We start from the raw sequence: 23,690 nt of genomic DNA, 5'->3' as shown, positions 1-23,690 counted from the left end.
ATGCTTAAAGTGGACATTAATTTTGCTCTATGGTGGAGGTGACGTGGGTGCGCACCCGCGTGTGTGTGTAGCCTGTCAACTCTGATCATGTATGTACAATGTGCACACACGTGTATCCTCCGTCATAGATAACGCTCAGTGCAGTGAGGACCTTTTTCTTTTATTACAGCCTCCTGTTCAGGGAGCATTCAAGTGAAAAACATTTCATTTACACCGGTTTGCAACGTTTCACAACAGAAATTAAAGAAGATGTCGCACTTGCATTTACCTTTCCGGTGTGGGTGTCATCTAATTGTTGTCTGAGGCAGCGGCAGCCAGCTGTTGGCCACAGCGCGTCTGATACACGGTGGCCGCTGTGTGGAAACGTTTCTGTACGTTTTGACAGCGCTGAACGCGACTCGGGGAGTCACGTTTCAAAGGGGAGACAACAATAGGGAAGAAGTGACCAGCGAGGCAGTAGCTCACCGGAGGCGGCAGATGTATGGAAGAAAGGACGTCGGCTCTCATCAAAGGTAGGACTAAACACGCTAGCGGCTACACTGGAGTACAATTTTAATCTAATCTTTAATCTATCTCCATGTCGGCAGGATGGAAAAACCCACTACATGGTGACTGTATCATTTCAAATAATTTTAATTCAAATGATTTTTTTTCCGACTTAATATTAAGTCGTGTTAATATTTGGGTGTTTTTTTTTTTTTTTTTTTTTTTTTTAACGGGTTAAAACAATACCGTTAGCTTAATGTGGGCTACTACCGGGGTCTAGCATGCAGCTGCCTGCTAATTTCAGCCTCACTGTGAGAAACAGGCGCAGGCATCTGAACCTGTCTACACCGGATAAAACCAATATCGAACATAATTTATATTTTCATCAATTGCATTTAGTAGCTAATGATGGTTTCCTGCTCTGATGGATCTCCGCTATCTATAGCTTTGTCCTCTTATCGTTAATGTAGCCCAAGCCTTGCGTTATTAATGAGAGAAACGTCACGAAACCTGGTACACGCGTTATATGCTCAATAAATGACCTATGTATGACAGTCCTCATGGGCACATAACAGAGAAAATGAAAATATCCAGCAAAGACCTGCTTCTGGGATTTTTTTTTTTTTTTTAAATTGGAGTATATTCATTTTGAAGGTTGCGCGTTAATTTGTTGTGAATAGAGGAATTGACTCAGTTTTCCTAAATAAGGAAATACTGATAGACTTGTACTCTGCGCTGCCCCATATTCACTGAGGGAGAATAGCCTCTACCTCAGGTGATACGTTCAAGGTGTTTTTTAACCAGTGGAGGAATGCAGGTTACCAACAGTAGTTAGGTGGAGGAACGCTGTCTGTACTGTACTGGAGTATTTACGTTTATAGTTATAGAGGAAGTACTCCACCAAATCCCGCCCCGCTATCTATCATCTATATTTGTATCACTAACGTTGCATACAAAATACGTGGGCTACTGTTTGCTTATAACATGTAATTTATTACGATTTGTACTCTGTACGCAGTATGATGAGTAACCTACAGCAGCTCTCACTCCAAACGCCTCAGCAATTTAATGGTGTTACTCAAGAATACACCAGTATTTAGCCAGCATTTTGAAAAAGTGAACATTGGTCTTTCTGTCTGCATAATGATAGCAATGATGAGTTTATAGGCCTGCCCCTGATACTTAAGGTAGTATCTTTTTTGTGTAGGGATTTACTATGTTTTTACGACATCTTTTTGGTATAGTGGCTACTTCCTGTAGATTTTATGATAGAATACTTTTACTTCTAATGGATTACATTGTGGTATTGCTATTCTATGTAAGTAAAGCACCTCAATAGCTTATTTTTGTCCACTGCATCAAAATGCACGTATTTGGTGGTTAATGTATAACAAAATAAGTCAGATGAAAGACTGCTCAGACTGGTATTCATTAAGCTGTTGTTTACGCTCTTCATTTGTCCTAATTATCAATGACAAACTGTGTTTGTACTCCCTAATAAACCTGAGACCATATAATGCATTACAGTTTAACTATACCACTTGGGTATCCTGTTTAAGATGATCCAGTGTCAGTGAAGGAATTAGGCTTGTGATAACATTTTAACTATTGAGATTTTTTCACAGTTAACTGCACGGCAATGTTTTATACACGTCTACAAGAACAAGTAGTTCTTTCAAGGAAAATCTTCTGGAAATAAACAACTGGTGAACTAAAATGTCTCAGAGCTTTATTCCCTACAATTAGTGCTAGATTACATCGCTCTTTCCAGGAAACTGCCAATGAACTTAAGAAGAAATTGAAGACCCATAATTTAAAATAAACAATTTAAAATAAGTGTATTTCCCAACAGGGGGGTTTATACATGCTACTTGAAAGCCCTGTCACTGCTTGGAAAACTACTGTGGTGGAGAAAAAAAAATGATTCAGGTGGAAAAGTACTGGATGTAAAGTTACTTCCTTAGATCACTTTGGATTACTCTTTAACAAGAGGTTTTACATTCAGAGTAAGCCATTCAGGCAATTGTAGCTACTACAATAGTATACTGTATGGCGGATGGGTGAGAGTGGCCTTGATGTTGCCTATTCACAGCCTATGGAGGTCAAATCAGGACACAGTTGGCTCTCAGTGACAAAGGCACTGGCAAAAAACAATGGCACTAACTCTTGGGGGTTGTAGCACAGCACACCCAGTGTTAAACTTCTGACTCCTGTTAATCTGGCAACACCGGTTTTTTTGTTTCATATTGTGTGCTTGTGTAAATATGACATACTGATGCACTGTGCATTCTGTAACCAGACAATCATGGCAGTGGATGTCCCTGGACTGGTGGGCGTTGTGGTTTTTTATCTCGTCATCCTGGTCATTGGAATCTGGGCATCTCGAAAATCCAAGAAAGTAGAGAAGACATGTGTCGGAAGCAAGAGCGAAGTTGCCATTGTTGGTGGCCGCAACATCAGTGTGTTAGTTGGAGTTTTCACCATGACAGGTAAAAAAAGGTTCTTTCCATTTCCATCATTTATTAGTGTTTGGCATTCCTTAATGTGTGTTTCCTACGCCCATTTCTGCCTCTGGTGTTATTTCTGTCATCACTTGTTTTCTTTCCTTCTCTCTCAGCAACATGGGTCGGTGGAGGTTATATTATGGGAACTGCTGAGGCTGTTTATTCTCCTACTCAAGGTCTTATTTGGGCTATGGGACCTCCAGCATATCTTATCAATTTTCTTCTGGGTAAGTAGATGAATCACACAAAAGCCTCTTTGTAATGTCTCAAAACAGAGGAAGAGATCATCTTTAGTACATAAACATTATTAATACACTGCTCTGAGATGTATCTGACATATGAGCTTCTTCTTTTGGGTAAGTAGTAGCACGCTGGGGTTGTGTATTTTCAGCCTTGCATTCTTGTGTGTCACAGGATGTGACACATTCACAGATGTTTGTGTATCTTTGTGGGTGTGCCATAGTTTTTGCTGTTACTCCTCAACAATAGATGAGTCAAAAAACAACAACAGCCATGTCAGGTCATGCAGAAACAATTTACAGGGCATACATTCCTCAAAATAAACTTGCACATAACTGATATGGTCTCAACACTGAGTGCAGTGTTTAATGACCAAGGTTTCACACATGCACATAATCTGAACTAAAATGTCTTGTAGGCAACCTTGAATGATACCTGAAAATAATGATTAGTGGCAGACAGAAAGCATGTGCAGAGAACCAAAGACTGTACTCAGATTAGAACCGAGAGCTATGTTTAGTTTTGAATATGTGTGCAGGCTGATACCACAACTGCACACAAGGCTGCTCAGACGTCCAACTAATCTCAAGATACATCACTAAAAAGATCTGATGAGGCAGATGTCAGATTGTGTTGGGATGACTGTTTTACAGATATTGCTCCTTCACAATCATTTAGAATTGCACTGAAAGCAAAGTACAGGATTTCATCCTTTCGTGCCAGTTACCTGCAGGACCTTTCTTTGATGGTGGTTGCAGGCTGTCGCCTATCCCAGCATGCTCTGGGACAAAGACACAGGGGACATCCAAAGATGATTGACAGAGAGTCAGAGACCAGTTGAAATGGATGTGTGCCAAGAAAGAGAGCTAATTTAGATTCCTCGCATATTGGAATAAACAAACTCACACAAATAATTTGCCAAATATAGCACATTAAAATCCTTTCATTGCTGAAGAAAGAAACCACAGTTTTGTTTCCTGTTGTTGCACCCCACTGCAGCATGAGAACTGGATAGACTTTTATTGTCCCTCTAGGGAAATTCTTTTCCACATGGCCATTACATTTCACCAGAGAGAGCAAGCACATAAATACACAGATTACAACACATTTATCACACTCTGGCCAGGTAAATAAAACACAGCTCCGCCCACACCAGTACATCTTTCCCAGGATGAGGGAATAAATTAGTTCCATAAAATGCTTCTTTATAGAAGAAAAATAGATTTATATAACTGTACACCAGGTTAACTCACAACACTTATGAGTAACCCACAGATGTGTCATGTTAAAGTGTTTTTGTTCATTAGTTTAAGTTATATTTCACATGTTTGAAGTGCAAAAGGGAGAAAAGCTGGGATGCAAGCAAGTTGCTGCACACACATTGTGCTCATTCAAATGAGCAGCAGATAATTTGACCACAGCTGAGATTTCTTCTAGAGGGTCATACATGCTACATTTAGATATTATCTGGCACAAAAACAAGCATATCTCCTAAACACAACATAATTTTACTGAGCCAAGTAGTGTGTGTGTGCAGTTTTAGAGAGATCCAGTTTTGTATCACGGAGAAATTTCCAATGAAAATTGATGCAGATTGTTTTTCTGTTGTGGACTAATAAAGTTAACTAATTAACTCAAGTTATATTTAAGATTGTTTTTTTATGATAGAACAATAGTCTTATTGTCTTTGTATGTTCTTTATCTTAAGGGGGTTTGTTTTTTGCAAAACCAATGAGGTCGAAGCGCTACGTGACCATGTTGGACCCATTTCAGTATCGCTATGGCAACATGTTCACTGCAACACTACTGCTTCCTGCGTTGGTCAGTGATATTTTGTGGGTTGCCTGCATCCTCGCTGCCCTAGGTAACTGACACTTCACACACAAGTCAAGTGCCTTTTTGTGAAAACTGTAAACACTAAAATCATCACATTACAGTTCTGATTACCGTGTCTGAATTTCCTTCCACACACAGGAGGCACGATGAGCATCATTCTTGGATTGTCATCTGTAATTTCCATCATTATCTCGGCGGCCGTCTCCATTGTCTACACGTTTCTAGGGGGTCTCTACTCAGTGGCATACACTGATATCATCCAGCTTTCCTTCATCTTTTTCAGCATGGTGAGAAACGAGACATCTAGAGGGAGAGGAGTGTGGTGAAGTGGAGGAAGGGAGGAGGGTGGAGGGAAGGCAGCAGAAATAATTGGATCGAAATTAGATAAATAAATACATTCATTGAGAAATCTGAGTAATTCAATAGATGACTTGTCCTTGGTTATGCTATAATTGCTGTTTTTTTTCTCCTCTGTTTCAGTGGCTCTGCATTCCTTTTTTGATACTCAGTCCTGCAGTCACTGAGAACTCGCAGATAACCCACGTCAACCAAACACAGGGCAACTCATGGATGGGAGAGCTGCAGCTGGCAGATGCAGGAAAATGGACAGATGAGATGCTGTTATTGGTTAGATTTTTACAATTTCTTTTGTATAACTGTGTGTGCTGGAGTTAAGTGACTGAAGCACCACGTCTTTAGATGTATCATTGCAACCACATAGTATAAAGTATTTGGTGTAGGCTTTCCAGAAAAAAAGTGCATCTTTTATGTGCAACAACATTGTCAGTATTCATGACCTTTATATAACCCATACAGTTTTTTTTGTATCTGTAAGGTTCAAGGTGATGCTGAAAATGAATGGAATGATACTACAAGTGAAAACCAGCTATTCTCAAATGGAAAATCTGGTGCCCCCAGTTAACAGACCTTTTTCACAACAGGCATTTTGACTTGTCACAGTAGTGTCAGTGTTAAGAATAACACTAACGCTTCTGTTAAGAGGTTACGCATAACAATGATGGCTCTGTTCTTGTCAAGAGCCCCAGTAAGCCACGACGGTGTGACAATGAGCCAGCATGAACAGCACCAGGACTACTGAATCTGAAACAGCTAAAAGGAACTCAGCCATTATAATGATAATTATAATACATCCATTGTTATTCAAGTGATTAGATATATCTGTGTTTGACCAGATTAGCTGACTGTCTGCTGTGGACTGCATGAATTCTCAAATGCTTTTTTGTTTTTTTGTGCATGTATGTGTGTACATTGTAGGCTTTAGGGGGTCTGGCCTATCAGGCTCTATACCAAAGGATCCTCTCTGCATCCTCCTCGGCACAGGCTCAGGTCACCTGTTTCGCTGCTGCTGGGACAGTATTTATCATGGGAATCCCCTCTGTGGTTGTCGGAGCTGTGGCCTCCTCTGCAGGTACACATGAATAAAAACACACAGTTCACACACAGTGCATCCGTATGTCCAGTTAGGCATGTTGTAAGAGTTAGAACCCACCATCACGCTAAAGTGCATGGGTTGATATACACTTGGTTTGTTTGTGTGAAATGTTCCCCAGAGCATTTGCCCGGCTGGTTAATATTAGCATATCATACTTATGGTGGGACACAGAGTCTATTTTCACACATTTTGCTTCCCTCTCCCCAGTGCTTGAGTTTTTATTTTAATTATTTTGACACCATCAGCGTAATCTGAAAACACTTCTCCCCCTCCCATTATTTCTTTTCTTCTGACACCTGTCTGTCTCTATCTCTGCCTCTATACCTCCTTTCCTCTCTTCCTCTCCTTTTCTCAAAGACTGGAACCTGACAGCGTACGGTCTACCTCCTCCTTATGAACGAGGAGAGGCAGGGAAGATCCTGCCACTGGCCCTGCGCTACCTCACACCCACCTGGGTCTCAGTGTTAGGCATTGGTTCTGTGGCGGCAGCAGTTATGTCCTCCATGGACTCTGTGCTGCTGTCCTCAGCATCCATGTTTACACAAAACATTTACAAGACAACTTTGAGAAAGCAGGTGTGTGTGCATGGATGAGCGAGCGCGCGTGCATGTGTGTTTGGTCCAGTACGAAGCAGCGTCACTCAATTTTTTATTGTCCCTATTTTCCTCCCTCTTCCTGCAGGCCTCAGAGCGGGAGCTGCAGTGTGTGATCCGTCTTAGCGTGCTGCTGGTGGGCCTCGCGGGAACGGGCCTGGCCTTCGGTGACAGCAGCGTGTTCGCTTTCTGGCTGGTGAGCGGGGACCTCCTCTACTGCGTGGTCTTCCCACAGCTCATCTGCGTGCTCCACTTCCCCTACGCAAATACCTATGGCGCCATCAGTGGATACATAGGCGGGCTGCTGCTGCGAGGGCTGAGTGGAGAGCCGCTGCTCGGGATCCCTCCTGTTCTGCTGTACCCTGGCTGGAGGGAGGACGAGAAAGGAGTCATCACACAGTACTTTCCCTACAGGACTCTGTCCATGGCCACCTCTGTGATATGTATTATTACAGTGTCTTGGCTGGTGGATCTCGCTTTCTGTCACCAGTTCATCCCTGAGTCCTGGGATTTAATGGGGGTTTTTGAAGACAAAACGGAAGCAGAGGAGGAGGAGGATGAAGAGCCTATTCCTCAAGAGAAAAAGAACAGTATCCTGAATACAAAGTTCTAAGCTTTAGTTCAATACAGCCTCAGCTAAAATATACCCAAACCCCTTTTTTATGCAAATTCCTACCAACTCTCTTCTCTGCACAGACTCTTTATGCACAATTTTACACGTACTGTATATGACACGTGTTTAATACTGATTTATATATGCTTTACGTGCACCAAACTTTGACCAGCAGTGTGTTGAGAGTGATTTAGGGAGGCAGTTGAAGAATGTTGTCTCCATTTGAAGGAAAAGATAAAGGCCACAAACAGTATGAAGAACTTGAAATCCTGATCTTAATGTCAGGATTGAATTTTATTTCCCCATGGTCATAATCCTCCTAAAATGAACCGCTTTCCTTAGTCCTTCATTATAGGTAACAAACATTTTCGTAGGTTCTCCACTCAAAACCTTTTCAATCAGTTAAACTATACCAATGTTGTATTTTTTAATCAGTGTGACCGTTAACCATGGTCAGATGTTTATGAAGCTTCTTTTTTTTTTTCCTTTTTGTATTTACAAAGCATTGAGGGCACAACTCTCAAATGCTATTGGAGGTGCAATACTTGAGGTTAAGTGTTCCAAATAATCTAGCACAAGGTGCCTGCAGGTGCAAGTGCTTTCGGTTGTTTTATGTTTTAAAGGGATCATTGTTGACGGACCATCAAGATATAGAATTAGATATAGAATTATTATTTTTAGATGTTTTGTGATTGCAAGTGTTCATTAAAAAAAATATGTCTAATCTTTGCATCTGATAGAATCTGTGTCTTTCTGTTTGTGATGGAAAGAGAGAAAAGAGACAAAAGATGGTACCTGAACACTGAATACATAGTGATGAATATAAGTTGAATGCACATGGTGGTATGGCTTTTGTTGCTTTACAAGTACAAGTTATGGTCCAATATTATTTTAACATACAGAATAAGCTAGTTTCACTATAACATTTGCAGTGCACCGTTTTCACCAGCAGAGGGTGACACCCACACACTGAAAGCATCAAACAGTCTTGCCACAGAGGGCATCTCACAAGAGGATGTTTCCCCTTAAAAAAGAAAGGAAAGAAGAGAAGGAGATGTAACAAAAAAGAAAACCAAAATTACAAAACTGCTGTATGAAAATCTGCCCAAAAAGAGAGGGAAAAAAGTATATCAAAAAGAAAAGATGCGGTGAAAGAAAGATGGTGCCACGGAGTTGACGTCGACGTTTAGCACGTGCTGCTGTTTTATATTTTGGACTTGTTAGAACAGCAACACACTGAGACTTCCTATCTGTTCACATTGCACTGATGACTTCATAACGCAAAGGTGAGTACTAACTTAACAAACTCAAACGAAAGTTATTCTTAATTATACCACACAAATTAAGTCTCAAACACAGCGTTTGCTGCATTAACGTTACACCTACGTGCTATTTAGTCAGCTTCAAAACCTTGTTTGAAAGACCCCAATTTAACATTTTCAGCACGTTTTTGGTGGTAAAATTTTAAAATAAAAGTAGGATAATAAGAACGAACAAAATAACATTTCAGTGTTTTAAATTCGCTAATTTTAGTGGAGGTCGTTGGGAGAACCTAAATCATATGGGGAATTTAGATATGGCGGAGTGCTTTGGTCACTTCAGAAAACTAAAACCGCTATAATTTCCCGAAGATCATATTGACGTCTTTTTATTTTATTTTATAGTAGGCTAAAACAGTGGAGAAAACTTAACAATAAATATCAGTGGTGAGTATTTCGGGGGGGGAAAATCAGGCGGATAATCTTGTGTTGAGAAAAATGAAGAATTTAGTTAGCATTACGTCCCAGCAGTTTGTCCCATTAGATGTGATTTTTGACTGTGGCATTATGAACCTGCATCCAGCCAGGATCAAACGGGCTTCAGGATGAATGGCGACGCCCCTCGCACACTGCGCTGTCTCTGCTGCACATGTAGGCTGCTATGGGATGAATGAACAATAAAGGCAGTGCTGGCAGTCCCCTCCAACAAAGCTCCATGTCACGTTTTATTGTGGTCCTGTGACGATGAGTGTAACCTATGTTACATTTCCAGAGCACAATTTAGATTACATGGTATGGGAGGTTTGACTGTGGTCCTATTCACTCTAATGCAGAAGAACTAGAGATAGAAATACTAAAAACAAACAAACACAAAAAAACAACATAAAAATAAGCCGTGTTTTTATTTATTTATTATTCTCCACAACACACAGCAGAAACTTTATAAATAGTTTGTGATTTGAATAGCACATTCCCATGTATTGTTAAATTTGCCATTAAATTAAAACCAGTAATGAACCACTACTACCTTTCACTATGTCTTTGCAACTGTGAAAGTCCTAAATTTAAGATCATGTCAGGGCTGATTTTACTTCCCTGAAGTAGACAACAATGTTATTTTACTTTCACTTACTTTAATCATCTTCATTAAATCAAGGCATGCAATATGTTTGTTTCGTCCCTCCTTAACTTGGTATCTATAAAATCTCTATATAATATACAATCCAGTCCAAACTGAATTGTTATTGAATATTTTCTGTCTGACAAAATACGTTTTCAACAAGCTCATTTGAGATACTATCAAGTGACAAGTCCCCACATTCTTTTCTTTTAGCAAGAAACTCTCACATTCATTGCAAACAATGTAATCATGTTCTCTCTCAAACACAAGGTCATTCAGTCAAGACCGAATGGCCTTGGAAGAAACTTATCATAGATCACGCGTTCATGGATGTTTTATTTTACCTCAACAATAACTTGCTACAGAGGCCAGGGTGTAACAGTGTGAAATACCTCTGTCCTCACTCGCTGGAGCCTGTAATGTTTCAAAGTTTTCAACATTTCTGAGGGCACTGCACTGGCCAACACCAGAAACCAAATATTATACAAAATAGCAGTGATACACGCAGGTTTGTATATCACTGTGTAAAGATTGTGTGTCTGTAAACTAAACTAAAATATCAAAATGACACGGCCCCCTCTGCAAGATCTTAGCTCACAAGAGGATTTAACAAAGTTTACCCAAAACCTGACCACTCCAGTTAGCCCCATTGTAAATATGGTGCCTTCAGGGTCGCACTTTACTTAAAGCATAAGTAAGCGATCCGGTCGTTTTGGCTAACTTCGTTAGTTAGCAGCCCCCGCCCTCGTCATGGATCTATTGGTCCTCGTCCCTACGTCACCACATTCACGCGCATCCCTTGGCTGCACACACAGCCCTTCATGCCGTTCTCTCTCCTCATTAGATAAAGCTTGTAGGATACAAGGAAGTATACAAGACGTTTTCTCCTCGGCTTACAGCAGAGCAGAGTGACTGACAGACCCGTGTTTCGGACCAAACACTCTATGTAAGTGATTGCCGTCGGAAGATATAACTATTTAAGACTTATATTAACACAAATATTCCGCTTACTTCTGCTTTAACATATCAAATCTGGTGGACAAACGATTGTCACTCACAAATTGTAAGCGTAAACATGCCAGTCGTAGCAGCAGGTGGTGTTGTGATCATGTCTGTCACATTGAGGAACCTCTAGAATAGATGTAACCCTATATGACCTAACATATATACAACTGTGATCAACTTTACAGACTCTTTCACTAAGACATTTTGAATTGTTACTCACAAATTGTAAATGTAAACATGCCAGTTGTGTCAAATGTGATGTACTGTAGCAGCAGGTGGTGTTGTGGCCCTTCATAGGATCCTGTCTGTCACATTGAGGAACCAGCTGTAATCCTATATGACCTAACATATAGGCCTACAGACAAAACTGTGATCAACTTTACAGACTCTTTCACTAAGACATTTTGAATTGTCACTCACATGTAAACAAACAGTTGTGTCAAATGTGATGTAGCAGCAGGTGGTGTTGTGGCCCTTCATTGGGAATCTGGGATCATGTCTGTCTATTGAGGAACCAGCTGTAACCCTATATGACCTAACATATAGGCCTAGGGCTACAGACAAAACTGTGATCAACTTTACAGACTCTTTCACTAAGAAATATTGAATTGTCACTCACAAATTGTAAATGTAAACATGCCAGGTGTGTCAAATGTGATGTAGCAGCAGGTGGTGTTGTGGCCCTTCATAGGAGCATGTCTGTCAGGAACCTCAGATGTAACCCTATATGACCTAACATATAGGCCTACAGACAAAACTGTGATCAACTTTACAGACTCTTTCACTAAGAAATTAATAAAGAACATCTTTGCTCCAGACATAGAGGGGTCCCCATAAAAAAAAGCCTTATAAAGCTACACTAAAGCTATAGCTATAGCTTTTAACACACACATACACGCACACAGCTGAGGGTGTGTGCGGTCCTGTTTGGGCTGTGGTGTGTGTGTGCGTGTTTTTTTTCTCTTTTCTTTTCTTTTTTTTTCTTTTTTGACAATCCGTGGACCTGAATCCACTCCGGATTTTCCACTCCGCCGCCGGCCACCTTATCTGTAGCACTATGTGTTTCTGTGAGAGAAGCCGACTCTTGTTTACAGCAGAGATTCCACGGAGGAGCGGAGACCCACAGCCTGCTGTAACCGAGGGCGAGCCGGACCATTTCAGCCTCTGGATATACGCGCACCGGGAGTTTTCTCTCCTTCTTTTGCGAGGATAAAGGCAAAAAAAAAAACAAGAAACACTCTTCTAGGGCAACTCCTTGGACATATTCTCCCTCCCACCCTAGCCGAGGTCGTCTAGCTTGGAGAGCTGGAGACCCATTCTCTTGCGTGGCACAAGTCTGGTATTTTCTTTCAGCTGCAAATCCCGACCGACGGCGGAGATAAGTCCGACCCGAGGAGCTGGAAAATTGGTTTAAAAAACGACTTCTGTCTGTGGGCCAGGGCTGCTCGTCGGGGATCGAGAGCCTGTGCTGACTGAATGGCATAGGCTATTAAAAAAAAGAAAAGGTTTTTCATTCATTTTCAACCTCCCAGCCACCACCCCTGTGGATCTGGACGTGTTTTGTGCCCCCTCCTCCTACTCCTGCCCTCATACACAGCCATTGACCCGGGGGATTCTTGGCTTAATTTATTATGGTGGCGGAGGCGACTAATAATAACATTTAGTCTGATATTTTCGTTGTTATTTCCAGGCCTGATCGCACTGCACGCGCACTGCTGTTTTCCAAGAGATGGAGACTGAAGATGGGGATTACCATCATTTATCCAGTGAAATCACTGGCATGTGTGCCATACCAGCCGACGTCAAAGTATCCTGTGATTGGCAAAAATAGCAGATTGTTTTTGTATTTTAATTTTTTCAAAGAAATTCCTAGCTATAACAATATCTAAACATTTATTTTGTTTTTTATTTTTATTTTTTTTAAATCCTGGTCGAGGAGCAGTCACGCATTTGCAGGCTACCACAGAGTAGCCTTGTGGGATACAGACACATACATTCGTCCCCATTTTTTCATCCTATTAAGTCTCTTTTTACTGGCTGGTGTTTTTAGGACCTTATTGTTTTATTTAAGTTTCGTCCCTGTTTTTTTTATTTGTATTTATTTTTTTTTATTTTTGAGAGGAGAATAATGTTCAGGAACATGAGATCTGACTCACCGATGGGTAGCCCGACCTTGTTTTGGGGTTTGATGCTGTCTGTCTCCACTATCTGCATGTGGTCCACATATGGAGAGAGTAAGTAGCCTATATCTTATATAATAATATTTTGTTATAGTTTATTGGTTAAATATGGGGAAGGCCTTCATATAGAGTGTTTTTATTGCCCAGTTTTAAGCTATTGAGAATGAGTCTTTTGCTGACCGGTGGTGAATGATGTGAAAATGTTTTTAAAAATGTTATTATGGGGAATACCTGGTGTATTGGAGGGGGTTCAATAGGACAGACCTGGATGACTTACAGCTCACCGACGTGTGCCTGTTACTTACATTAGCTGGAGAAGACCATGTGGTCTATAGCAGCCGCGACTTAACCTGAACTCTACTTTATTCTAAACAATATCCCCTCATCTAGTAAAGCGGTGCTGTTTTATTTAGACACAGGGGAAAGATACGAGGCACATGTCGCCGTAATCTGAACAGCAGACATCCAGAAAGCAGAGGATGAATCCAGGGACCGAAGCTGAAGGTTACTACGACCATGTGGCCATTTTGCATTTCGTAGTGTGGCGTCGCTGCGCATGAACCACCTAAATCAGATAAACCTCTGATTCTTAAAACACCATGCCGCCATATCATAAAAGAGGGCAAATAATATGCAGTAGTCGGTTATTATATATAAATAACGAAAGACAAATAATCTGTGAGGCGTTTTATCCCTAATTACATTATAATAATCTATATTCAGATGTAATGTTAATTAAGGCAAAACTTAAAATGCAGACCCACACCATCATCTTAAATCACTAATGAAACAATAGAAATGATGCAGAAGAAATAGTAATAATAAAAAGTTTTGTCTGGTTAGTATTTTAAAATAGCATATGTGTATTAAAGGGCATATATAGGCTACATAATAAACCTGCTGGAAAAAAGAAAACACACACACACAGGTGATTTGGTCAAAGTGTTTGTTTTTCCAAATTTCAAAGTTTTATCTTCTATCTTTCACTTTTCTCTCAGTATTTAATTCAATAAGTGACCTTAAAATGAAGCTTGTAGTAGCCTAATCATTTCTCAGGGTTTCCCCTACAGTTTTTTTTCACTTTCAGAGTGTTTACATTATAATTATGTTTGGTTTTATCATTTCAAATTTAGAATGGGCTCATGAATGCCTTAAAGAGCATTTAAAAGTTTCCCTTATCTAAAGGGAACCAGTCATATCTAATCCAAAAGAGTAAATAAAAGAGCAGCGGGTGCTAGAATAGACTGGGGATCACTGAGGGTTTCCTCTCCTCTTATTAATTCGATATTATTTACAAGCTTCAGAATAATTTCTGTCATTGATGTGAAACTTTTCAGTGGAAACTCTCTGAATAACCCGATGATAACGATGAAATCTAATTTGTCTTTCAAAAACTTCAGGCCAACAGCAACTCAACTAAGGAGATGATTTAGCAAGATCTGATTTATTTATTTTTAATTAATTATTAAATATATGTAGTTAAAAAAAATAGTGAAGTTTCTGTGTTTAAACAGGGATGAGGATGTGATTTACTCAAGTTGAGTTTCAGTTCAAATTGTGCTTTTGGTTGCATTTCTGTCGATAATTGTAACATTTACGCTTTAACATTTGTGTCAAAGTCACGACTCTTTTGAAGATGTTTTATGTTTTCAAGTCACACACACCCAAAGTTGCTCATTTACCATGCCATTCAAGTTCAGGACGAGGTGCATCACTCCACCTTGAGCTCACAGTGTGCGATTGTGTGCCTGCGTGATGTGGGTGGCGTGGCTCGATTCCTCTTGTGTATGAGTGTGTGTGTGTTTGTCGTTTACGTCACCTCTGTTATACTAATTTCCCCTTTTCCAGAGAGGATATGTGGGATGCTAGAGACAACTTGACATGGGAAGGAGACGTGTAGACTGACCTCCATTAGCATCCAAATAGAAGAAGAAGAAAAAAAAAACGTAATTCATTCCTATTGACCAGTGGTCCGACCACAGCCGATGTGTGGGTGTGTGTGTGCGTGTGTTTCTTTGCACCCATCTTAGCTCAGTGAAACACCCATGAGCGCAGCTGGGGGCTGGGAGACAAGTGGTTGCTCTCAGATCTTGATGCTCTGTGGTGTATAATACATGAGGCCATCCAGCACAAAGAGCTCAGACAATGACTGCTGTTGGATATCAAGAGAAGGATGAGGTTCACCAGTTTATCACTTGTGGATGATGTTTACTTCACTGGACGGCATATAGGGTCAGAATTTCCAGCTTCTATCATCACTTTAGTGGAAAATCACAGATATCCAAGAGCTCCATTAGGGGTTGAAAACTTTTCTGCTCTGTTCGTTTTGATAATCTGTCCACACCAATAAAATGTAATTGAGCTCCCTTTTAACTCTCACCACAGTAAACTTTCCATGCCATGGCTTCCAAGTATGCAGCAAACAAGTCTCTAAAAGGGAGAGAGAGTGCGAGGGAGATAGAGACTTGGTGTTTGGAAATAGAATGTGCAAAAATACACTTGCAAGAGAAACAGACTTGGTTTTGTTGATTGGAAGAGTGGAGAGTTTGTGAACTGTTTTATTGGCTTTTGCTGTTCACACGGAGCGGTCTCCTGTATAGACCGATGCGCTTAACTTCACTTGGCGCCACTACTATTAGACCTATAAATAGATGTGTCACCAACAACATTGGCGCAGGGGTTGTGCGAGTACAGACACCCTCTGTCCCGTTCCATGAGGACACGCTAGTCTCCCTGCTCAGTTATTTATGAAAGGACATGTTGCTCTGGAAAACTTGAATGGCGGCATAAATAATCAAATGTCAGCGAGCATTGTGTTTGACAGGCTCCCCCCTCTATCTCTCCCTTTGGGGTATGGCATGTCGCAAGTACAACTCTCCTTGTCGTGACGGGGCAAGTGGCTTAGATATGACTGCTGTCACTCTACTCCAAGGTGCCCCACTCCATCTTGTGACTGGGGCTACATGGTTGCTTTCACCCCCCCCCCCCCCCCTCCTCCTCCATTGCCTCTCTCCTGCTCTCCCTCCACCGTGTCTTCCCTTCCCTTCCCTTCCCCCCACTCCTGGCTTGGCTGGACGCAGGAATGCCTTGTCTAACCCCTGGCGAGAAAGTGTAGCGACCGTTCATGGCCCTTTTGAAAAAAGAAAGAAAAAAGAATTGTTCGCGAGCAAGTGTGTGTGTGTGTGTGTGTGTGTGCCTGCGTGTGAGTTTATTGTGCTGCTCTCTCCCTGCGTGTATACTGCAGCAGGACTCGGCGTGACAACCCCGAGTCAGTGGCGTGCCCCTGTGTGAGGATGTGAAAGTGTGTCACTGGGCTAGTTTGTGAGAGAGTGCAGTCAAAAGCTGTCCCACAGCTCCTCCAGGCTGCCAGCTGAGGTTTACAATGCTTAATTAAACACTTTATTTCAAGTGGCCCGTCATTGGATTTGCTCAAACGCAGTCTCTGGCCAACCGCAAATACATCATCATGGGCTGCTGGTTTTAATGGCCCATGGAGTATTGTACAATTTGTGAGATGATTGCGAATGTTAGCTCTTCTAATGGATGGCAGCCACTCGCTGTATCAGTTGAAAGCTGTTCATCAAGAACTGAATGTTTATTGGTCCTGAGGAGAGAATTCATCAGCGGAGAGTTTGCAGAATGCATGATGTTTATCATATTGGGAATCATATTTATTGCAGTAAAGAAAAACAGTTAGTAATGGTTGCTGAAAGGGGTTTGTTGTACATGCGTGCGATCAGAGAGGACAGATGTGTAGGCTACAGAAATAAGTGGTCGTAAAGAGCAGCAGGTTTGTCCAAGGCATCAGAGTAAGGTCGATGTGTATGCGGTTTTCCACTGTGCTTGATTAAAAACACACACGTTAAATGTCACGTTTGATCTTTAAAGTCATCAGGTAATAGTGTGCATGTAAACACAGAGTGTGTTTCCTCCTGCCACCTCCCCTTATCGTAGGAGGGGAGAAGGGGGAGTCTTTGTAAGGGTTGTTATGATGGGGAGTGTAGTGTTACTGTTTAAGGTTTTGGTGATATCTGAGCCACAGTGTTTGAAGTAAGGACCACTGAGGGGAAGTGGCCCACCAGACCGCTGGTCAGATGACTTCCAGTATGCTGGGGATTAGAGCCAGTTGATGTGGCAGGTGTGAGGGGATATGACCGCACAGTGACCAGCTCCCTCGCTGCTCTCACTAGCTGGACATTAGTGGAAAAATTTTGACACTAAAGCTGTTTAATGTCTGAATATTTCACACCAATTGTAAACATAAAACTTCTATTAGATTAGATTGTTCTCCCTTTTAAAAAAAAATATATATTGAAATGCGAATTTCAATTACAAAACCAGTTAAATAAAATAAACAAAATAATAACAAATCTGTTGACACCTGTATCAAATGAGAATCACATAAGTTTCTAGAAGAATGACATCAAACCCTGTGTTGAGATCATTTGTTGATCTTTTTCTTTTTATATTATTACTATTGATTATTTGAGTCTGAAATGGCTATTTGCTTGTTGTGGACTCACAACTCAGTACCAGCTGGGGTCTGTTTAATGACCTAAAAAAATTAACTTTATCCTAAACATTGGAGGGAAGAATCTTCAGGTGGATATCTGGAAAAGCAAAAAACATTTGGCCTGAGGTTCCAGATTTCAATCTCATATTCCTGTCAGCCAAAACTGAGATTAAGTTTATTTACATAGAAGGTTTGTTTACTAAATCTATATCAGATTTTTAAGTGAGGTCAAGATAAAGAGTGTTCATGAGCTTCAGGCTTAATTTGACTGACTTACACAGGGTCATGTTTGACTGTGTTTGTGCATGCGTGCTTGCACAGGTGTGCGCATGTGTTTGTGTGATGACATTTCCACAGAGCGCTAGGGCAAGGTTTATCAATTATAAACATGAGCCAATGGATCCCATTACGCTGTGGAGATACGTGTGTTTACTCAGCAGTGTGAAGAGCAAAGAGAGACAGCAGGGAGAGACAGACACATGCATGCAGGCTTATCTGTCTCTGTGGACACTGGCTCTTGAATGTCCACATCTCTCCGAGGTCATTATTATCAGTGCTTTAATGTTCTGTGTTTTCTCCACTTCTTCTTTATATAATGATGAATAAAGGCTTCGGTATCTAAATTGTATTTGCGCATTGTTATCTTCACAACAAATGGATAGACTGGCAGGAATCGGAGAAACCCGGGGGCTTAGTTTGAGGCAACATCCTACTCAATCCTTTACCAAGGAAATGATTGGAATTCCTGGTACTTAACATGCCTAATGAGTAGAACAAGGGAATCACAAAGAGGAGGTTTTTCCTTTCATTCGTCATTCCTTTCTCTCTATTCTTCTTTCTTTTCCAGCATTATGCAAGCAGAAATCAATTTCAGCTTGTGATAAAACACAGTGGAATATCTGCTCGGCATTTATAATGCTCTAAAATGCATTTGCATGCATTTAGCGTTTTCTGTTTGTCACGGTTTTACACCAGCAGCATGGCGCTGATAGGAATGCATGGCAGAAACCTTATCTGTCTGTCGCCACAGTATCTCTTTGCTGTCCCCACCCCCCACCCCCACCCTCGCCCTCAACCCCTTTCCATTCTCTGGCCAGACACCCCCTGATTTTATTAATGCCCTCATCAGGAAGTGGGGCCTAGAGTTTCTCTTTACTGACAAACAAATTAGTCCTTGTATTTGAGTGGCTCCACCCCTCCTCCCTTTCTCTCCGGCTGCTGGAGAAGCTGGAAGAAAATTCTCAATGAAACAAAGAAGACATGCAGCTTGATGGCTCACAAGTGGATCCCAGGGGCATTGGTGTTGATTGGACAAAGCAAATACTATTTTCTTTCTGGAGTAATCGTTTCCGTTCTAATTTTGGTGAAGTGAAACAGGAGCAAATATAGCCCATTCATCCCCATAAACAATGTGGCTTCTATTTTTGGCAGACTAGTTTGAACAAAGAACGTCGAACATGGCCTTTTTTTTGTCTCTACTGAAGTGGAGTTAATTTACTCACAGGGACACTTTCAGTGCACACGCACATCCCATGGTTGAACATACAAGGAAAGATCGCATTTATTCTTTTTGCGTGACTTCTCTAGCCGTTTTCCTATAAAAGAACAATCTGGTGGCACAGTGTTTATTTTAGGATGAGACACAGTTTAGGTCCTTGCTTTATCCACTAGTCGTGGTTAGACCGTGTTTTGACAGGGATCGAAGACTTATTGAAAACATGCCTGTTTGTCTCATTGGACAGGCGCTGTGACACTGCTATGACATCCTAAGCCTCTGTAGGAACATAACAGGTTTAACCAAGGAGCTTATACAGTATGTCAAGGCATTTCCTGTGCTGACTGTTGAACCTTCTTTTAGACGGTCCAAAACATATGCAGCCTCCTTGTGGCAATAACTGTCAATTCTATCATTACATAAAACTCTCATTGTTTCATGACTGTTTAACACAATGCATTGGAGCGGTTTAGTGGTTTTTAGAGTTTAGAGTTTTCAGCTTTTTGGCAGTGATGATGTTAGAGCAGTTGCAGACCGGGGCTGCTTGTGTCCCAGTTGCTTGGAGCTATGTGGAAAGATTGTTGAGAAGCTCAAGTGATTTTAAATGAACAAAATTTTTATTTCAAAATAGAAATCTGCATGTTGAATCAGCTGAAACATTTGTACAAGACAATGCGATGATTGTAAAGACATGAGTGCATAAAAACCTGTTGGCAAGTTAGTAGGCAGCTCTAAAAAGCTGCTGGATGTTTGAACTGTAACGTTTGTTATAGGTTAATGGGTAAAACAGATAGCTAAACTATAGTTAATATAGTAAGTAACCCTAACCCATGTAGTGGATGGTGGGAAATTGATCACAGTCAGTAAGTCATGAATGATGGATGAAATAGTGTGAAGTGCATAGATGGTTGAAAGAAGTTAATTGTCATGTTGAAATGTTTGCAGTTGTTAGATAAAGGTAATGAAACTGTGAAATATCTAATTGTTTGATGAATGGTCAACAGTAAATAGAGGTCATGGATAAATAATGAAATGCTTTAAGTAATAGAGACATTATAATTACTAGTGATGGATAATGGTTGAAATCACTAAAATATTAAAATAAGTAATCTAAATAGTTTAATAAAAGTAATAGATTAATGACTGAAATGAAATCTCAAATGTCGACCACTACAAGTGGAATGTGACCAAACAAACCAACAGTTCAACTGTATGTATTGTAACAGTCTCCACATTTTAATGGCATTAATAAAAATATCCATCGGTTTAAAGTGAGAATAGCACAGAGCTCGTTTGCACTGTCTGTGAAGGTGGATCGAATTAAAAAAAAGTGTTGTGGAACCAGTGGCTGCGTTAGAGCGCAATCACATCATGGGATTATCAAATACCGTTAATTCCCACATGTAGTAAATGATAGGCACAATTAGAGGGGAGCTGATTGTCATCAAAAATAAATGGGTTTCTTGTAAATGCTGCTTTGTGTGTGTGTGTGTGAGAGAGAGAGAGAGAGAGAGAGAGAGAGAGAGAGAGAGAGAGAGAGAGTGTGCGTGCGTGCGTGTGGACACTCCAGGCACTGTGGTTTCAAGTATTGTTTTCCAAGCACAGAGGCAGAGGAACGGTTTATTCAAACTTAGTCAAACACCGGGGTTATCTGAGGTGACAGACAAAACGTTCTCCCTGAGAGACACAGGGCTTAACTTCTGATACAGTTTACACAGAAGGTGTACCGACATGTTGAATGAAGCTTGATTTTTCCATTCACCTCTTCGTTAAAAACAGGCTCACCTCACATGACCCAGATGATAATCTTTCTCCCTTGTTAGAATAGAGAGAGTCTGCCCTGAGAGAACACTCAGAACAAACATCATCTTCTTTTATTCATTGTGGAAACACGGTGTCCTAACTGCACACTTGCTCGGTGTTATTTGTGTGTATGACATGTTGCCAGCAAAGTAGCAGCCTCACCATCTTGACTAACAGGATTATATGCTTCAGGAAGATTATTATAATTAAAATCGTTTGGCAAAAGTAATCTACATGCTAATCTATATGTAGCATTGGTAAATTCCTAAACACTCCCATGATACAAAAGAAAATCTGTAATACTCCATGTCGTACATGGAGGTTTGTACATGTACATGTTGCTTTTTTTTTGGGGGGGGGTGGTGACGTGTTTCTTCATGTGATGTTTTTCTGTCTCTCTGTGTCTTTGCCAGTTTGTGGTCCCAGTATCGACATCCGAAATGACATCAGTGAGTTCAAGCGGCTGGAGAACTGCACGGTGGTGGAGGGCTACCTGCAGATCCTCCTCATCAACGACAAGACCAACAACGTCCACCAGGAGGCCTTCCGCCAGCTCACCTTTCCCAAGTTGACCGTCGTCACCGACTACCTGCTGCTTTTTCGCGTCTCGGGCCTGGATAGCCTCAGCATGCTCTTTCCCAACCTCAGCGTCATCCGCGGGCGCAACCTCTTCTACAACTACGCCCTGGTGATCTACGAGATGACCAGCCTGAAGGACATCGGCCTGCGCAACCTGAGGAACATCACCCGGGGGGCCATGAGGATCGAGAAGAACCCTGAGCTCTGCTACCTGGACTCTGTGGACTGGTCTCTTATTATGGATGCTGAATTCAACAACATTATCAATGGAAATAAGAAGGCAAAGGAGTGTGACAATGTCTGTCCGGGGATCATGGAGGATAACCCTCTTTGTCAGAGGACGTCCTTCAATGACAAGTACGACTACCGCTGCTGGACCTCTAACCAGTGCCAAAAAGGTAATTTTCAGAATTTTATGTCATGTTTATTTCATGCTTTCATAAAAAAAAGAAAGAAGCCGTGGTGCTCTAAATGTGACCCCCCCTCCACTACATATAAATTTAATCTTAATAGCAGCGGTGTTTGTGCAACATGAGTACAGTAAATTCAGATGTGACTTTGATCTAGGTAGGTGGTTTCCAGTCTCACAAACATTCTGAAATTGTGCATTTCTTCGCCAGTGAACAACTCCCATGAATCTATGCAGTGTTTTTCCTTCATTTCCGTCAGGCTGTAGGATTGTCCACGGGCCAGTGCAAACATTTCCTCTCTGTTCATTATAGAGACCTTGTCTTAAGATCAGGCTATTTGTGGAGTGAAGGATGGCTGCAATATAGAGCACCAGGTATTAGAAAGGCATACTCAGTTGAGGTTAAAGTTGCCCTGCCAAGAAATGAGCTAGTCTACCTGTCTGGACCATGTCAGTTAAATATTTGCCTTAGGGACTTTTTGCAATTTATGAAAAGGGGTATATTGAAGAATCTGGGGGAGGGTCATCCTTGTTTAACTTCGGCCCCGCGGTAGGGTCATGCATTTTTAAAACAGTTCAGAGGAGGGTCATGTCATTTATATATAAATATATATATTTATACATATTAAAATGTACATTCCTCTCAGTCTGCAGGTTTGAATTAATTCAGTTATGTCTATTTGTCGCCTGTGTTTGGTTTGTCTAAGTCGCTGCTACAGCACTCAAGGCGAGTGTAGCAGCTTGCTGCCACTTTACATATCTTAACCAGGCTTTTTCATGCAGTGAAAGACAGCTCGTGGTTTTTGATTAGAATTTGGGACAACCGGATCAGCTGTTTCATGCCTCTTCAAAAACTACTGTAGATGGCAGTTCAAGCCTTTTGTGATATGCTCCTGCAGCCTGTTTGACACAGACTAAGCTGAACTGTCACCGAGGCCTCTTGTAGACTTGTTCTGTTGCTTTCTGATGTAAAATCCAACTAGTCTTCTTGTTTTAAAGCGCCACCTTTCTTGCCTGTATTGCTCCCCGTGCAGCTATTTTTCAAGACATCAAGCTTCTCTTTGTTTCCGTCAGCTATCAGTGCTTTATTTTTAACTTTCCTGCAAGGTTGCAGAGGCCAGGGTCATGAATAATTTTTCACGGTTGCATGCAAGGTCACATACAGAGGTTTGAATCCCTCCACGCTTGAAAATAACAGACAATGCTTTATCTCAACAGTTGACACAGATATCACAAAAATTTGGAAGAGGCTTTTAACATGTCTTTAAATACAAAATACCTAAGCTCAATTACCTCTAAAATGATTTAACTCATTGTGGATGCTTTAATTTCGAAGTCTTTATATAAAAAATATTACAGAATTCTGCCATAACTCATATTCTACCCAGATATGTGCTGTGAAAGAAACTCAGCCTTGAGTGGAGCTGAAACTTCACCCTAACAGGCGACTTGTTGGAGGAAAAGGTTTTTATTTATTACAGCAGATTTCAACCTCCCTCACATTCTCATTCTCCACCGTTCTTGTCTCATACTTTCGTAATGGTGACATTTTCAGTCTTTCCCACTGTTGAGCAAAGCTGTTTAATTCACATTGCAAAATCT

The 23,690-nt window shown here is 41.0% G+C and overlaps 2 protein-coding genes across 2 annotated transcripts in view; both read left to right on the top strand.

The window, feature by feature from the left end:
• The first annotated feature begins 417 nt into the window (after nucleotides 1-417).
• LOC310988001 (high affinity choline transporter 1-like) lies at nucleotides 418-8,148 on the top strand. Its single transcript, XM_083974481.1, has 9 exons — nucleotides 418-512; nucleotides 2,786-2,975; nucleotides 3,104-3,217; nucleotides 4,939-5,094; nucleotides 5,205-5,353; nucleotides 5,547-5,693; nucleotides 6,342-6,495; nucleotides 6,877-7,094; nucleotides 7,201-8,148. The coding sequence occupies exons 2-9, from the start codon at nucleotides 2,792-2,794 to the stop codon at nucleotides 7,723-7,725; spliced, it is 1,647 nt and encodes a 548-aa protein (XP_083830607.1). The 5' UTR covers nucleotides 418-512; nucleotides 2,786-2,791; the 3' UTR covers nucleotides 7,726-8,148.
• A 4,902-nt stretch (nucleotides 8,149-13,050) lies between these two features.
• igf1ra (insulin-like growth factor 1a receptor) overlaps nucleotides 13,051-23,690 on the top strand; it is a 78,330-nt gene continuing 67,690 nt past the window's right edge. The window contains exons 1-2 of the mRNA XM_083973060.1: nucleotides 13,051-13,343; nucleotides 21,514-22,077. Of these exons, the coding sequence (XP_083829186.1) occupies nucleotides 13,238-13,343; nucleotides 21,514-22,077 (670 nt within the window). The 5' untranslated portion in view covers nucleotides 13,051-13,237. The remainder of the gene's footprint in view (nucleotides 13,344-21,513; nucleotides 22,078-23,690) is intronic.

This window comes from Trachurus trachurus, assembly GCF_905171665.1.
Source record: "Trachurus trachurus genome assembly, chromosome: 6".
Lineage (NCBI taxonomy): Eukaryota > Metazoa > Chordata > Actinopteri > Carangiformes > Carangidae > Trachurus > Trachurus trachurus.
This window is presented reverse-complemented; position numbering and strand designations above follow the sequence as displayed.

What these genes read in the sequence shown, in the direction of transcription:
- LOC310988001 (XM_083974481.1), top strand. Translation starts at nt 2,792, where the DNA reads ATGGCAGTGGATGTCCCTGGACTGGTGGGCGTTGTGGTTTTTTATCTC. An exon ending in TGGAGTTTTCACCATGACAG is followed by an intron (nt 2,976 to 3,103) that starts GTAAAAAAAGGT and finishes CTTCTCTCTCAG; the next exon opens with CAACATGGGTCGGTGGAGGT. An exon ending in CTGCATCCTCGCTGCCCTAG is followed by an intron (nt 5,095 to 5,204) that starts GTAACTGACACT and finishes TTCCACACACAG; the next exon opens with GAGGCACGATGAGCATCATT.